This window comes from Capricornis sumatraensis, chromosome 1 (genome assembly GCF_032405125.1).
Source record: "Capricornis sumatraensis isolate serow.1 chromosome 1, serow.2, whole genome shotgun sequence".
NCBI lineage: Eukaryota > Metazoa > Chordata > Mammalia > Artiodactyla > Bovidae > Capricornis > Capricornis sumatraensis.
This window is the reverse complement of record NC_091069.1, coordinates 90,911,081-90,925,987: the sequence shown is the minus strand read 5'-3', so window position 1 is coordinate 90,925,987 and position 14,907 is coordinate 90,911,081. Positions and strand designations below refer to the sequence as shown.

Sequence of the window (14,907 nt, the reverse complement as noted above, 5' to 3'; positions counted from 1 at the left end):
TGGCTTTCCTTGTTGCGAAGCAGGGGCTCCAGGGCACGTGGGCTTCAGTAGTTGGTTGCCAGGCTCTAGAGCACAGGCTCAGTAGCTGTAGTGCACGGCCTTGGTTGCTCTGCGGCATGTGGGGTCCTCCTGGACGAGTGATGGAACCCGTGTCTTCTGCACTGGCAGGCGGATTCTTTACCCCTGCGCCACCAGGGAAGCCTGACTTAAACAGCCTTGTCTGTACTGTCCAATCCGTTCATATTGTGGAATTCCAGACATTGAAAATGAGGCCTCAGGACATCTGTGTATAGATTTTGTTCTCATTAAATCTCAACTGGATTATCCAAAAATGGGAAAAATTGCTTCCCAATACCTCCTTTGAAAGCACCTTTTTGCATATAATATTTGGGAGCCCCTGATTTTATAGTAAATCATTTTTACTTTTCTGCTTTATAACAAATTGGATTTGCTAAAAAGAATTGCCTTCCAAAAGAACACTTTTCCAGAACACTTTACAAAGTGAAAATGACTCAGGATAACTGTGTTAAATAATAGGCTCAGTTCGCACAATCTCTGGTCCTTTCCTGCCAGGCTTGGCACATCATGGAAATAAACTCCTAGATAGAACCTAGAAATTCACCTAAAGTCATCCAGTTCTTGTTCGGCCAGGACAGGGTGATTCCTCAACCCTCAGCACCCCATCCTTGTACAGATTTGCTGCCAGGGCGGTGGGGGTGGGGGGTAGGTGGCATGAGGGCAGTTGGTGAGAATGCCAGAGAGCCTGGAGACAGAGCAGATATAGCACTTACGCTCCATGGGACCCTCAGCAAATTTTTCTTTTCTGCCTAAGCCTCAGTTTCTCTCTGCTTCCTCCTTACTTTATAGGGAAGTGAGGCAGATTTGTGATGATTTACAAGCGCTGTAATTCTTAGTAAAAATAAATATGCCATGTAAGTCCAAGCTACTTTGCTCAGAGGTGTTTTTTCTACTGATCACATCACAGCGGTTGGTATGTCAGTCTGTTGTGAAATGCTGTGTAAGACGTGACTACACAGTTATGTGGCAAAGCTTTACAAAACAGCTCTGTGCTCCATAAATCACTGTAGGAAACTCTAAGCTTATCATGGTGATGACGCCTTCACTCAGAACATCTTCAGGATTCCCTTTTTAGAATAGCTGTCAGAATGATTGCTGTCATCTGTGGTGGTGGTGGTGGCAAATAGTCATATTTTAATGATGTTTGATTTTTGTAAACAAATAATCTCAAGTGTGATGAAAAAGATAGATGGTAAGCTGAGTAAATTACATTTCTGATTAAAACACACACACACACACACACAATGTGGTCATAAAATCCTGAAGCTAGTTTTCCTGGGTGCCTGTACTGACTCAGCAGGCAGTTCCTAGAAAGGCATTCCAGAATGTGCCAGCCATGGTGGTGTTACTGAAGGATGCTGCAGTATTCCCCCACCCCAAAGCAATTCCTTTTACAGAAGGAGCTCACTTTTGTTTTAATGTGCTGGACTTTTTTGTTTTTACCCAGTCTTGATGATTGTTGTGGCCTCTGAGTCCTAAGCCATAATTAATTTTCAAATAGCATAAAGAGTATGATTTATATGAACTTGAATATAAAATGTATTTGTTTTTGCTTGTACACACAACGAATAGATTTGTTTTGTTTCGATGAATAATGTCTATTTATCCAAAGACCATCTTATGACATTGAAATGAATAATACAATCAATACTCAGGATAACCATTTCCAAGAGGAGAACCCATTTGAATTTACAAGCTGAAGCATGTTGTTGGATTCTTCCATTGCTGCAGCTTGTTCATTTCCAGAATGGTGAATGGAACAAACACGACTGTTGCTGCTATAATGTTGTGTTTTTATTATACAAAGGGAATTTCAATTCTGTACTCTGTGTCTGTGTTTCTTTAGAGAGATGGTCATTGTTTTGATAGTTCTGCTTTGTTCTTTATGCTGCAGCAACTTTTTACAGACGCGGCAAGTGGAGAAATTGCCAGGGAATTAGCTGATGAAATAGCAGCTATGGACACCTTAGTGACAGAGCTTCAAGACCTAAGCAACCAATTTCGAAATCAGTATTGACCATCCTGGGAACAGTTTCTGGAAAAGGTGTTTCACTTTCTAGAATTTCTTTTATATCTGTGTATCTGAAACTCAAGATAGTGATTTTTTAAATAAATTTTTCTTGTATGGCTAACATTCTTTTGTGATTTTTTCCAAATGCTTGAACTTTGTGAAATACATTAAATAAAATGTTCCTTTCCTCTTTCTTTAGGCTTAATTACAGTTGAATTCACTATTTTTATTATTCTTGAAGTATTTCAGCACAAAGAGAGGGGAAAATGTAGTTTTCTTTTTAGCGTGGAGTTTATTCTCTCTCAGCCTAAAATGAATTAGATCATTCTCTGGAAAAAGTCTAAACAGGGGAAAAAAATCACACACTGCAAGTTTGTGGAATCATTAGATTGGCTGGTATATTATCCAAAAGTGATAAAAGAGTACGTTTGATGATGGAAACCTTTACACTTCTTGAGATTTTGTATTTGGGTCAGAAAGATACAGACTTGGCTAAATTAGGAATATGGGTATGGTTTAACTTCTAAATCAGGAAAATGAGAGAAAAAAAATGACATAACTCAAATCTTGACTCAACCATTAGCCACTAGTAACCGGACTGACCCTCCTCATTGTGCATACTGCCAGCCTTAAAGATGGTTATTTAATAAGGTTATGATGAGTGAAGACAGCTATAAATGGTGCCATATTACAAAAATGCCAAAGTAAAATGTTTTCATAGTAATGTCTATGGAAACAAATATTGAAGGCAGCAGCTGAATTTAATAATCTTACTTCAAAAGTCATAGTAAGGAATTTGTAGTCCTGGCTTTGGTTGCTGAATGTTCGGTCCTATGCATAAGTCATTGACCCTTGCTATTTTCCATGTTCTTATTTATAAAATGTGAATAATTTCTATTCCTTACTGCTGTGTGACTTTCTGCTGCCTTTGGAAATTTAAAAATACAGAATGTAAGTATTCTGAACATTAAAAAAAAACTTTAAGAAACTTTCATCAGTGAATTTTGGTTATAAATGCTTAGCAGTGCTTCTTTTCCTTAACCATATGCTTCACTTTTCTAGTATCATATTGGCCTTAAAAAACAAAACGAAACTGTTGATATATGTCTCAAAGCAGTTTCTCTTGAGGAGACACAGTAACTATGAAAAAGAACAATAAGATGGTGCGGTAGCATGGATTAAAGTTAAATGTCCACTTGTGCCTTTTATGGGAGCCATTGAGGAGTGAGTGGATAGATGGATGGTTGGATAGAAGGATTGAGATTTTAAGATTAAAACCTTTTTATTAGTGTCTAGCTATGAATCCCAATAGAAGACTAGTACTGAAAAGGGTAAAGATTTTAGGAATTAAGTAGAAGATTGAAGAGGAATTTCCAGATTTTTAGTTCTCAGTTTGCTTTCTTTGGGTTGAAGGTAGAATGGCGCTGGTAAATGTGAATTGTCACTAACCAAGTCACTAAAGGATTGTTGCTTCCAGTCTGTTCTCAGATGCTATAGTGAAACAAAATCTCCAGAAGCTGCCCTACACCTCTTTTTTCTTGGATTGGTTTCACAAAAGAGCTATTAGGTACCTTCTTTTAAAGATACAGACCTATTAGTTGTTTAGTAATCTTACTAGGTGAGTGAATGTTAAGTGAATGTTTAGCATAGTTAGAGGAAATGTGGTGGTGTTGGGTGGGTGACTATGGTAAAGTAGGCAAAGCTTGAGTTTTAACAAAACCTTGTCTCTACCACCTCCTAACACTTGATGCTTAACTCTCTGGTACTTGATTTTTCCATCTGTAGAATAACTGTTGTGATAATAGTACCTCCTATCAAGTTCTTAATATCACTTATAGCACTTTAACCTAGCTGCAGTAACACAGTATCTGTTTAAACAGCTCTATTTCATTTCCTATAGGGTCTTTGGTGCTCTGTATTGCTATGTTATGATTTAAATATTTGCTGTTTCCAAATGAAATTATAAATTTCGGCTTTGGTTTTTTAGTCTTAATACATTTGTCTTCAGAATTACTTTTTTGTTTTGTCAACTAAAATATATAATAGATATTATCCTCTGATCTTTATTGAGTTCCCACAGTATGAATAATACTTACTGAGTTCCCACTTAAGTACTCTGAAGGTTTGTGATATCACCGGGAAACTAAAAGTCACAAACTCTAGAAAGAGAAATAGCTGGAATTCAAAGACTGCTAAATCCTGCATTCTCTTACTATGTTGAGGCCAGAAAAAGGCTCCAGTAGTCAGCTGATTTCAGTTTTCTCTTCCCAGTAGTGCAACTCATGGAAGGTTTGCTTGTCATTGTTTATAAAGGTTTTCAAGGAGAGAAATTCTGTGGAGTCTTAGTTAATGATTGCCTGTGGTCTATTAAGATTATTTAGGGTTATTTGGTCTTTATTTTAATAAATCTTTTGTTAGCCTTTTTCCAAAAAGACAGCATAGTAAAGTGAAAAGTGTGTTAGTGACTCAGTTGTGTCCCATTCTTTGCGACCTCATGGACTGTAGCCCAACGGGTTCCTCTATCCATGGGATTCTCTAGGCAAGAATATCGGAGTGGTTGCTATTTCCTTCTCCAGAGGAGCTTCCCAACCCGGGATTGATCCTGGGTCTCCTGTATTGCAGGCAGATTCTTTACCAGATTCTGAGCCACGAGAGAAGCATGGTAAATGGGGACCCTGATTGCAGAAGAGTTAACTAAACCCCAATGGAATAAGAAATCTCTTCTTTACACCCACACCCAAAACTCAGGAAGCTTGGAGAGTTGGTACATCTGAGGTGTAGAGCCACAGGGTGTGTGATGAGGGATGGGACCTAGAGTAGTAGATTTGGAACTACAGTATCCCAGAGTGGACTTTGAGGTTCCCATGTGGAGGTGGAGAGCTTTGCCTTACATCAAGTGGAGCCTCAGTACAGTAATGAAGACCCCAAACGTCAAAAGCTTGCTTTGACTTATTTGTGTGCCAAGGCTCTTCTCTTCATGCTTCACTTGTTTCTGTTAACATCTATAGTAGAAATGTAAAGAAGAAATGGTATCGAGTATGTGTAGTAAATCTATCTACTTTCCAGACTACATGCAAACATTGTGACATAATAAGTTTGGCTAGTTTGGGCTATTTGTGACCATTTATCCAAATTATGATAAGTCTCCTAGGTTAAAACCCTAGGTGAGTCCCATGAAAAGTATTCTTTTTTTCCCCACTTCTGTTTGTCTAACATCCCCATTCATCTAAATTGCTGTTTAGATAAGGTAACCCTGCTTTACTGGCCAAGAGTGAGGAATAAAACCTGCCAAGTGGATGCAGCACACTTCATTTCTGCCTGTTCATTCAACGGGCTCTATAGTGAAAAGGCAAAGAGCCTTTATTCAGACGGTGGGCGCCATGCTGTGGTGGTACAGATGGATTTTTCACAACATGCAGAAGTGCTTATAAATAGATAGGTTTCAGTCAACAGGCAGCTTATTCAGGCATGTGCTCAAATATAGTAGCTGCATTCATTAGACAGACATTTCCACTAATCCCAAGACTATGCCAATAAAAGAGTAATCCCTTATGGGGTAAAGGTAGTGCTGGCTTGCTTTTAACTCTTAATAAGTCTTTCACAGACCAAGGCCTAATAATAATTGTAGCTGCACTAGGTTTTCAACAAGTGGACTATAAAAGCTGAGCTTATCTTGAAATTTTTTCTTTTCCTTTTTTATATTGCAGTAGCTCAGTGGACAAAGAGGTACTTTTTACTCAGGATATGCAGCTCACAGCAAAGCCAATTTATAAACCAATTGTGTGTGCCTGTTCTCGTTACTTTATTATAAAGCTCCTTCTCTTCCACCCTGGTCAATAAAGTGGTTAATAGAGTTCGTTTGAGCAGATCTTATTTTCCCCTTTGACTTTAGGATAAATGACAAGTTTATGTCAATTTTGAGGAGATTTGTAAACTTTTAGAGTGGTTAGACTTTATATGCGGACCTTTTCGCCTTTGGCCTTGTCCAACAAGGTCTTCACTCCTCCCACACTATTCAGAGCTAGATGTAATTAGTTCACTTTGCACAACATTCAAATTTTTCCCTTGCCAGTGATGTCAGATCTGCTTTCCTGTCTATTATTCTGACTTCTTATAAACTGCAGTGACCTGTGAGTCAACCACACCGTCTCTTGGCCCTATGCCAACATTGTATCTATGAAGAGGGACCCCTGCCAAGGACTGTGAAGCGGAAAGCTGAGATTATGAAAGTGGTCCTCTGAACAGTAAGTATCAGGCTTTTTTGAATCTTTTTGTGGTGGTGTTGCCAGAAAGGGGTGAGAGGAGGTAATGCCATGCATTGCTAGCTTTTTCCAGACTGAGGGTGCAAATGAATGTGAGCATCTATAGGCATACAGACATTACACATTGCTGCTCAGAGAGAATCTTGAAGACGATTACTGTGGGACTTGAGGAAGACCTTGGCCTCTCTGTAGCCTGTCAGGGATCCATGTGACAGAGATGTTATTGCAAGATAAGTTGAGAAGATGCATATAGAAGTGCTTTGAAAATAAAAAAAAATAATAGAAATACAAATAAGAGTGTCTTAGAAAGCACTTGGTAATAAGCATTGATGTAACCTTTTCTGGTCTCCAGTTTGGAGCTTAATGACATTTAGTGCTGCGGGACCATGATGCAAAAGTGTTGATTCTCAGCAATTTTCATTGCAAACTTTCCACATTTCTGGGCTGCAAGTGCAAATAGGAAGGGAAGAAGGAAAGACTGGTAGGCTTTTATGAAATGAAAGAAACAAAATTAATTTCTTATCATCGGGATTTCTTGGGTTGGTGCTAGGAAACGGAGAGAGAAATCGTGACAAGGGAGAGTAAGTAGGCAGACAAGGCAGAAAAGAGGTAAAACAATGGAGAAATGGGGAATTGACTCCCTAGGATGAACTTGGGGTGAAAAGACCTAGATTTAAGTCCCAACTTTACCCGCTTCCCAGTTGTAACCACACCTGAGCGTCTGAACCTCTTTCGGCCTCTATTACATTCTCAGCTATAAAATGTGAACAGTCTACAGACCAGACAGAATTGCTGTAGGGGTCATATCAGTTGATGTGCGCACAGTGTTTTGTGAGCAACTGAGCACAATTAGTTCTTGTTAGAGTCAAGAGAAAGGGGCATTGTGGATGGTCTTTCGAGTCCCAGGGACTGGTGGAGTCCCTGGGTGGGCGTCCAGCAACTTGGCTCCAGTTTCCATAATCCCTTGGGGTCATGACCTAGAGCTTGAGAAATAATGCTGCAGAATTTTTTTCCATCTTCTGTGTGCCCTTCATCACTACTTACTGAAATCAGTTGGGTCTATATGATGTCTGGTGCCAGGGTTGATCAAAACTGTCTTGGTATTTTTACAACCATCTGGCCAGAAAACCTGTTTATGCCCCCACGGTTCTTTTTCACAAAAAATTATGTATCAGCAGCAGAACTAGAGCATGCTTCACAGGCTCAGTGGTTCCCCCAACTGGCTTCCTAACCAGTAGAAACAAGGTTATCTATTTGGCTGGGGAGGGCGGGGGGTGTAGGCACGCCTGATGTTCACCTCCCTCCTTTAATAAGTTAAACACGTGTTCCTTCCATGTTCTCTGTCCAAAAATTAACAAAGACAAATAAACTAGAAGAAAAATATTAAACCACCTCAAATCCCACCCCTGTAGGAGATAACCATATTAACATTTTCCTGCATATTCTTCTAGACTATTTCCTATACGACCATGCACATATACATCTGAGAGAGAGGAATAAATAGGCTTTAAAAAAAATATAATTAAGCTTTATAATTAAGTACATGGAAGTAGGCCTGCCTTTGACATGGTGAAGCTTCAAGCCGAAGTATAAATGGAGGCCCACATACCATGTATCTAAATTATTTAAAAGTTATAAATCAAGCTAAGAAACAGTTAAATAAAATTTGTTTTGTCTTTTGATCTTAACAGATATTCCTTCATACTGATTTGGGAGAACACTTAAAATGTTTTTATTATTAAAATTTTTTGTTGAATGACATTATTTAAATTCTATAGTGCTTTACAGTTTTCAGATGTTTCAAACACATGATTTCATATCATCCCATAATAACCCTTTGTTCCCCCTACCTGTATATTGCCCCTCTCCACTCACTCTCCCTACTGGTAGCCACTAGTTTGTTTTCTGTATCTGTGAGACTGCTGCTTCTTTGTTTTATTCACTAATTTATTTTATTTTTTAGATTCCACGTATGAGTGGATATTATACAATATTTGTCTTTCTCTGTCTAACTTATTTCACTTAGTATAATCCCCTCCAAATCCATTCATGTTGCTACATATGGCAAGATTTCATTCCTTTTTATGGCTGAGTAGTATTCTTGCCTGGAGAATCCCAGGGACGGGGGAGCCTGGTGGGCTGCCATCTATGGGGTCGCACAGAGTCGGACACGACTGAAACGAGTTAGCAGCAGCAGCAGCGGTATCCCATTGTGTGTATATATATATATACCATTCTTCTTTATCCATTTATCTGCTGATGGACACATAGGTTGTTTCATTCCTTGGCTATTGTAAATAATGCTGCTATTGGGGGCAGGAGGAGAAGGGGACGACAGAGGATGAGATGGCTGGATGGCATCACCAACTCGATGGACATGGGTCTAGGTGGACTCCGGGAGTTGGTGATGGACAGGGAGACCTGGCGTGCTGCAATTCATGGGGTCGCAAAGAGTCGGACACAACTGAGCGACTGAACTGAACTGATGAACATGATGGTGGGGGGGGGAATGTATCTTTTTGAATTAGTGGTTTATGTTTTTGTTTTTTTCAAGGTGTACCCAGGAGTGGAATTCCTGGGTCATATGGTAGCTCTATTTTCAGTTTTTTGAGGAATCTCCATACTATTTTCTACAAAGGCTACACCAATTTACATTTCTTCCAACAGTGTGCAAGGGTCCCCTCTTCACATTCTTGCCAACATTTGTAATTTGTGGTCTTTCTGATGATAGCCATTCTGACAGGTGTAAGTTGATATCTTGTTTTGATTTGCATTTCCCTGATGATTAGCAATGCTGAGCATTTCTCATGTGCTCAACATCTGATGAGCTACTGGCCATCTTCATGTGTCCTCTTTGGAAAAATGTCTATACAGATCTGCCTATTTAAAAAAATTTTTTAATGTATAAACTGTTTATATATGTTGGATATTAACCCTTTATTGGTTATATCATTTGCAAATATCTTCTCCCATTCAGTAGATTTTTTTTTTCCTTTACAGCCACTTTTAAGGTTAATTAGGTCCCATTTGTTTGTTTTTGCTTTTGTTTCCTTTGGTTTAGGAGATGGATTTTAAAACTTATGCAGTTTATGTCAAAGAGTGTTTTGCATATGTAATCCTCTAGTACTATTATAATATTCAGTCTTCCATTTAGGTCTTAAATGCATCGTAAGTTTATTTTTGTATATAGTGTTACAGAGAATGTTCTGATTTCATTCTTTTACATGTACCTGCCCAGTTTTCCCAGCACCACTTACTGAAGAGACTGTCTTTTCTTCATTGTATATTCTTGCCTCCTCTGTCATAGATTAATTGACCATAAGTATGTGGGTTTATTTCTGGGCTTTCTGTTCTCTTCCATTGATCTGTGTCCATTTTTTGGTGCCAGTATTATACTGTTTTGATGACTATAGCTTTGTAATATAGTCTGAAGTCAGGGAGTGTGATTCCTCCAGCTCTGTTCTTCTTTCTCGATTGTTTTGGCTATATGGGGCATTTTATGCTTCCATGGAATTATTAAAATTACTTGTTCTAGTTCTGTGAAAAATGCCACTGGTAATTTGATTGGGGTAGTATTGAATCTGTATTAGGTAGCATAGTCATTTTAACAATATTAATTCTGTAAGAGCATTTTTAAAAATTGAAGACTAGTTGACTTACAATGTCAGGGTATATTTTAACTTAGAATATTCAGACCTCAGAATTCCAGGCCAGAAGCGGGTGGCGCATGGGAGAGCTGGCCCTCCCTCAGTGCTCCCTGCTCTGCAAGGCCCTCATGTGCACAGGTGTGCTCACCCCAGCACAACTCTCAGGTCTATCACACACGCTTACAGCGCTACTCTTCAGAAGTTGCTGTTGTTCAGTCGCTAAGCTGTGTCTGACTCTTTGCAAGTGCCTGAACTGCAGCATGCCAGGCTTCCCTTCACCATCTCCTGGAGCTTGCTCAAACTCATGTCCGTTGAGTCGGTGATGCCATCCAACCATCTCATTCTCTGTCGTCCCCTTCTCCTCTGCCTTCGGTCTTTCCCAGCAAGGATCTTTTCCAATGAATTGGCTCTGTGCATCAGGTAGCCAAAGTATTGGAGCTTCAGCATCAGTTCTTCCAATGAGGGTTGATTTTCTTTAGGATTGACTGGTTTGATTGCCTTGCCATCGAAGGGACTCTCAAGAATCTTATCTAGCACCACAATTTGAAAGTATCAATTCTTTAGCACTCAGCCTTCCTCATGGTCCACCTCTCACATCTGTACATGACTACTGGAAAAACCATAGCTTTGACTATACAGTGTAGGGAACTAGGTTTAAGGAAGGTTGAGAAGTGCTTGCAAACGAGACTCTCAACCAGGGCTGAACATTCTTGCAAACGAGATGTTCTGCCCAGTGTAAGGAACAAGGTATAAAGAAGGTTGAGAAGTGCTTGCAAACGAGACTCTCAACCAGGGCTAATCATTCTTGCAAACGAGATGTTCTGCCCAGTGTAGGGAACTAGGTTTAAGGAAGGTTGAGAAGTGCTTGCAAACGAGACTCTCAACCAGGGCTGAACATTCTTGCAAACGAGATGTTCAGCTAAGAATCCTGTTTGTTCCCGTGGGAAAAGAACATTTCTTGCACACAAGGATGTTTCTCTGATTCCTCAAAAGGAACAGACCCTGGGACAAAACGGATTCTAAGTTGATAAAAAAAGTTCCCCAAAACAAAGTCTTAGCTGCAGTAAATAAGTCAAGGTAAAGGTTATCTCGCCCTGCGCCTGCGCACTGTATAGTCTCTGAATCATAGTGCTTGGCAGCTTGCCCTGTAGGTTGTTGTGCAAGGGATATAAAATAAAGTAGCTGTAAAAAGCAAGTGTTAAAAATATAAAGATTCAAACCACTCTGCAGTGTTGGTGTTTCATTCCGTCGCCGGCAATACAGACCTTTGTCAGCAAAGTGATGTCTCTGCTTTTTAAAACGCTGTCTAGTTTTGTCATAGCTTTTCTTCCAAAGAGCAAGCGTCTTTTAATTTTGTGGCTCTAGCCACTGCAATAATTTTGGAGCCCAAGAAAATAAAATCTGACACATTTTCCCCCATCTATTTGCCATGAAGTGATGGGGCTGGATGCCATTATGTTAGTTTTTTGAATGTTAAGTTTTCAACCAGCTTTTTCACCCTCCTCTTTCACCTTCATGAAGAGGCTCTTTAGTTCTTCACTTTCTGCCGTCAGAGTGGTATCATCTGCATATCTGAGGTTGTTGATATTTCTTCTTCAGTCTTGATTCCAGCTTGTGATTCGTCCAGCCCAGCATTTCACATGATGTACTCTGTGTATAAGTTAAATAAGCAGGGCGACAATATACAGCCTTGACGTACTCCTGTCCCAATTTTGAACCAGTCTGCTGTTCCACGTCAAGTTCGAACTGTTGCTTCTTAACTTCCATACAGGTTTCTCAGGAGGCAGGCTAAGTGGTCTTATTCCCATCTCTTTAAGAATTTTGCACAGTTTGTTGCGATCTACACAGATCTAGGGGTGCACAGACTAGAGGCCGCTCTACCTTTAGGAATATGGTCCTGGACAAGAGGTCTACACAGCCCCGTGATGCAGGCTTTGTGTGTTTGGGCAGGAGACTTTGGGATCTTAGTTATCTGAGCATGACCTAGAAGGTGGGGGTAGTACAGGCTCTGGATGGGCATGTCTCCTTGGTCTCATGAATGAGGGGTATATGTAGGAGCGATGGAGAAGGGCCCATCAAAGTGAAAGGCCAGGGCAAAGGCCCCTCTTGGTTGGTTTTAAGGGAGATATTGACGGGGAAAATGGCATCAGATGTAGGAGCTGTTGGAAGGAACACTTATTCACCCATCCTTAGTTTTCCTTAGAAGAAAGAGAATTTCTGTTCCACTTGCTCGGAAGGAAAAGAATAGGAGGAATAATTTGGTATCTCTGCACTCCACATTTATTTCAGTGCAGTAATGACTTAAGGAACTAGACAAGTTCAGCCCTCCTTCTGCCTTTCCCCCCTTCCCTCTTCTTACTTTTCTGCCAAAAGAGAGGGTGTATTCTCTTCCCACCCCTACTCTCAATGGAGACACAAAAAGTCAAGGCCCAGGCTTGTCTGAGAGATAGCACTCCTCTCCCTAAAGGTATGGTGAGAATGGATCTGGTCTATAGTTCTAATCTTCTTGTCCAAGAGCTAAAATTCAGGAGAAATATCAGGAGGCCCAAATGTGATGACACATAGAAATAATAAAGTTGAGATTTTGATTTCCATCTGTCTGAGTCTAGCATCAGTCTCTCAATTAGTTTCAAAATCAGTTCAGAGAGGGGAAGGGAGAAATATTAGAGTCAGAATTCTTGGATTCAAGCCCTAGCTGTGTTCAGTGAGTTGTCTAGTGGGTTTTTTTTAAACCATGATGAATTTTTAACCAGGGCTGTGAATCAGAACCAACTAAAGAATTTTACAGAAAACAAAAATCCTAGATTCAAATCTTGGAGATTTAGATCCCCTAGGCCTGAGCAAATGTTGTTTTTGTTGTTGTTGTCTTTTTTTTTAAAGCTCCAAAGGTGATTCTGATACCTGTATTTGGAAATTGCTGAAGTATTACTAGTATTAATAATTATCTACTGTTCTTGCCTGGAAAATCCCATGGACAGAGGGAGGAGCCTGGTAGGCTGCAGTCCATGGGGTTGCTAAGAGTCAGACACGACTGAGCGACTTCACTTTCACTTTTCACTTTCATGCATTGGAGAAGGAAATTGCAACCCACTCCAGTGTTCTTGCCTGGAGAATCCCAGGGACAAGGAAGCCTGGTGGGCAGCCATCTCTGGAGTCCCACAGAGTCAGACACGACTGAAGTGACTTAGCAGCAGCAGCAGCAGCATTATTCATTTCTATAACAGTAAAGTACATTTGGAACAAAGTACAGTAAAATAAATATCAACGTCAATTGCTAACAGTCTCATTGATTAGACATCCAGTTCAGTTCAGTCGTGCCCAACTCTTTGCAACCCCATGGACTGCAGCACACCAGGCTTCCCTGTCCACCACCAACTCCCATTGTTTACCCAAACTCATGTCCATTGAGTCGGTGATGCCATCCAACCATCTCATCCTCTGTCTTCCCCTTCTCCTCCTGCCTTCAATCTTTCCCAGCATCAGGGTCTTTTCAAATGAGTCAGTTCTTTGCATCAGGTGGCCAAAGTATTGGAGTTTCAGCTTCATTATCAGTCCTTCCAATGAACACTGAGGACTGATCTCCTTTAGAATGGACTGGTTGGATCTCCTTGCAGTCTAAGGGACTCTCCAGAGTCTTCTCCAACACCACAGTTCAAAAGCATCAACTCTTTGGCTCTCAGTTTTCTTTATAGTCCAACTCTCATCCATACATGACTACTGGAAAAACCATAGCCTTAACTAGATGGACCTTTGTTGGCAAAGTATTGTCTCTGCTTTTTAATATGCTATCTAGGTTGGTCATAACTTTCCTTCCAAGGAGTAAGTGTCTTTTAATTTCATGGCTGCAGTCACCATCTGCAGTGATTTTGGAGCCCAAAAAAAGAAAGTCTGTCACTGTTTCCCCATCTATTTGCCATGAAGTGATGGGACCGGATGCCATTATCTTAGTTTTCTGAACGTTGAGTTTTAAGCCAACTTTTTCACTCTCCTTTTTCACTTTCATTAAAAGGCTCTTTAGTTCTTCACTTTCTGCCATAAAAGTGGTATCATCTGCATATCTGAGGTTATTGATATTTCTCCCAACAGTCTTGATTCCAACTTATGCTTCATCCAGCCCAGCATTTCTCATGAGGCGTGCTGCAATTCATGGGGTCGCAAAGAGTCAAACATGACTGAGTGACTGAACTGAACTGAACTGAACTCTGCATATGAGTTGAATAATCAGGGTGACGATATACAATGTTGACATACTCCTTTTCTTATTTGGAACCAGTCTGTTGTTCCATGTCCAGTTCTAATTGTTGCTTCCTGACCTACATACAGATTTCTCAAGAGGCAGGTCGGGTGGTCTGGTATTCCCATCTCTTGAAGAAGATTCCACAGTTTGCTGTGATCTACACAGTTGAAGGTTTTGGCATAGTCAGTGTAGCAGAAATAGATGTTTTTCTGGAACTCTCTTGCTTTTTCCATGATCCAGCGGATGTTGGCAATTTGGTCTCTGGTTTCTCTTCCTTTTCTAAAACCAGCTTGAACATCAGGGAGTTCACAGTTCATGTATTGTTGAAGCCTGGCTTGGAGAATTTTGAGCATTACTTTACTAGCATGCGAGATGAGTGCAATTGTGCGGTAGTTTGAGAATTCTTTGGCATTGCCTTTTTTAGGGATTGGAATGAAAACGGACCTTTTCCAGTTCTGTGGCCACTGCTGAGTTTTCCAAATGTGCTGGCATATTGAGTACAGCACTTTCACAGCATCATCTTTTAGGATTTGAAATAGCTCAGCTGCAATTCTTTCACCTCCACTAGCTTTGTTCATAGTGATGCTTTCGAAGGCCCACTTGACTTCACATTCCAGGTCTGGCTCTAGGTGAGTGATCACAGCATTGTGATAATCTGTGTCATGAAGATCT

General features: G+C 40.3%; 1 protein-coding gene across 1 annotated transcript in view; it reads left to right on the top strand.

Annotated features, from left to right (window-relative positions):
- TTC27 (tetratricopeptide repeat domain 27) overlaps positions 1–2,116 on the top strand; it is a 179,311-nt gene extending 177,195 nt beyond the window's left edge. The window contains exon 20 of the mRNA XM_068977494.1: positions 1,973–2,116. Coding sequence (XP_068833595.1) covers positions 1,973–2,095 — 123 coding nt within the window. The 3' untranslated portion in view covers positions 2,096–2,116. The remainder of the gene's footprint in view (positions 1–1,972) is intronic.
- Positions 2,117–14,907: the final 12,791 nt, after the last annotated feature.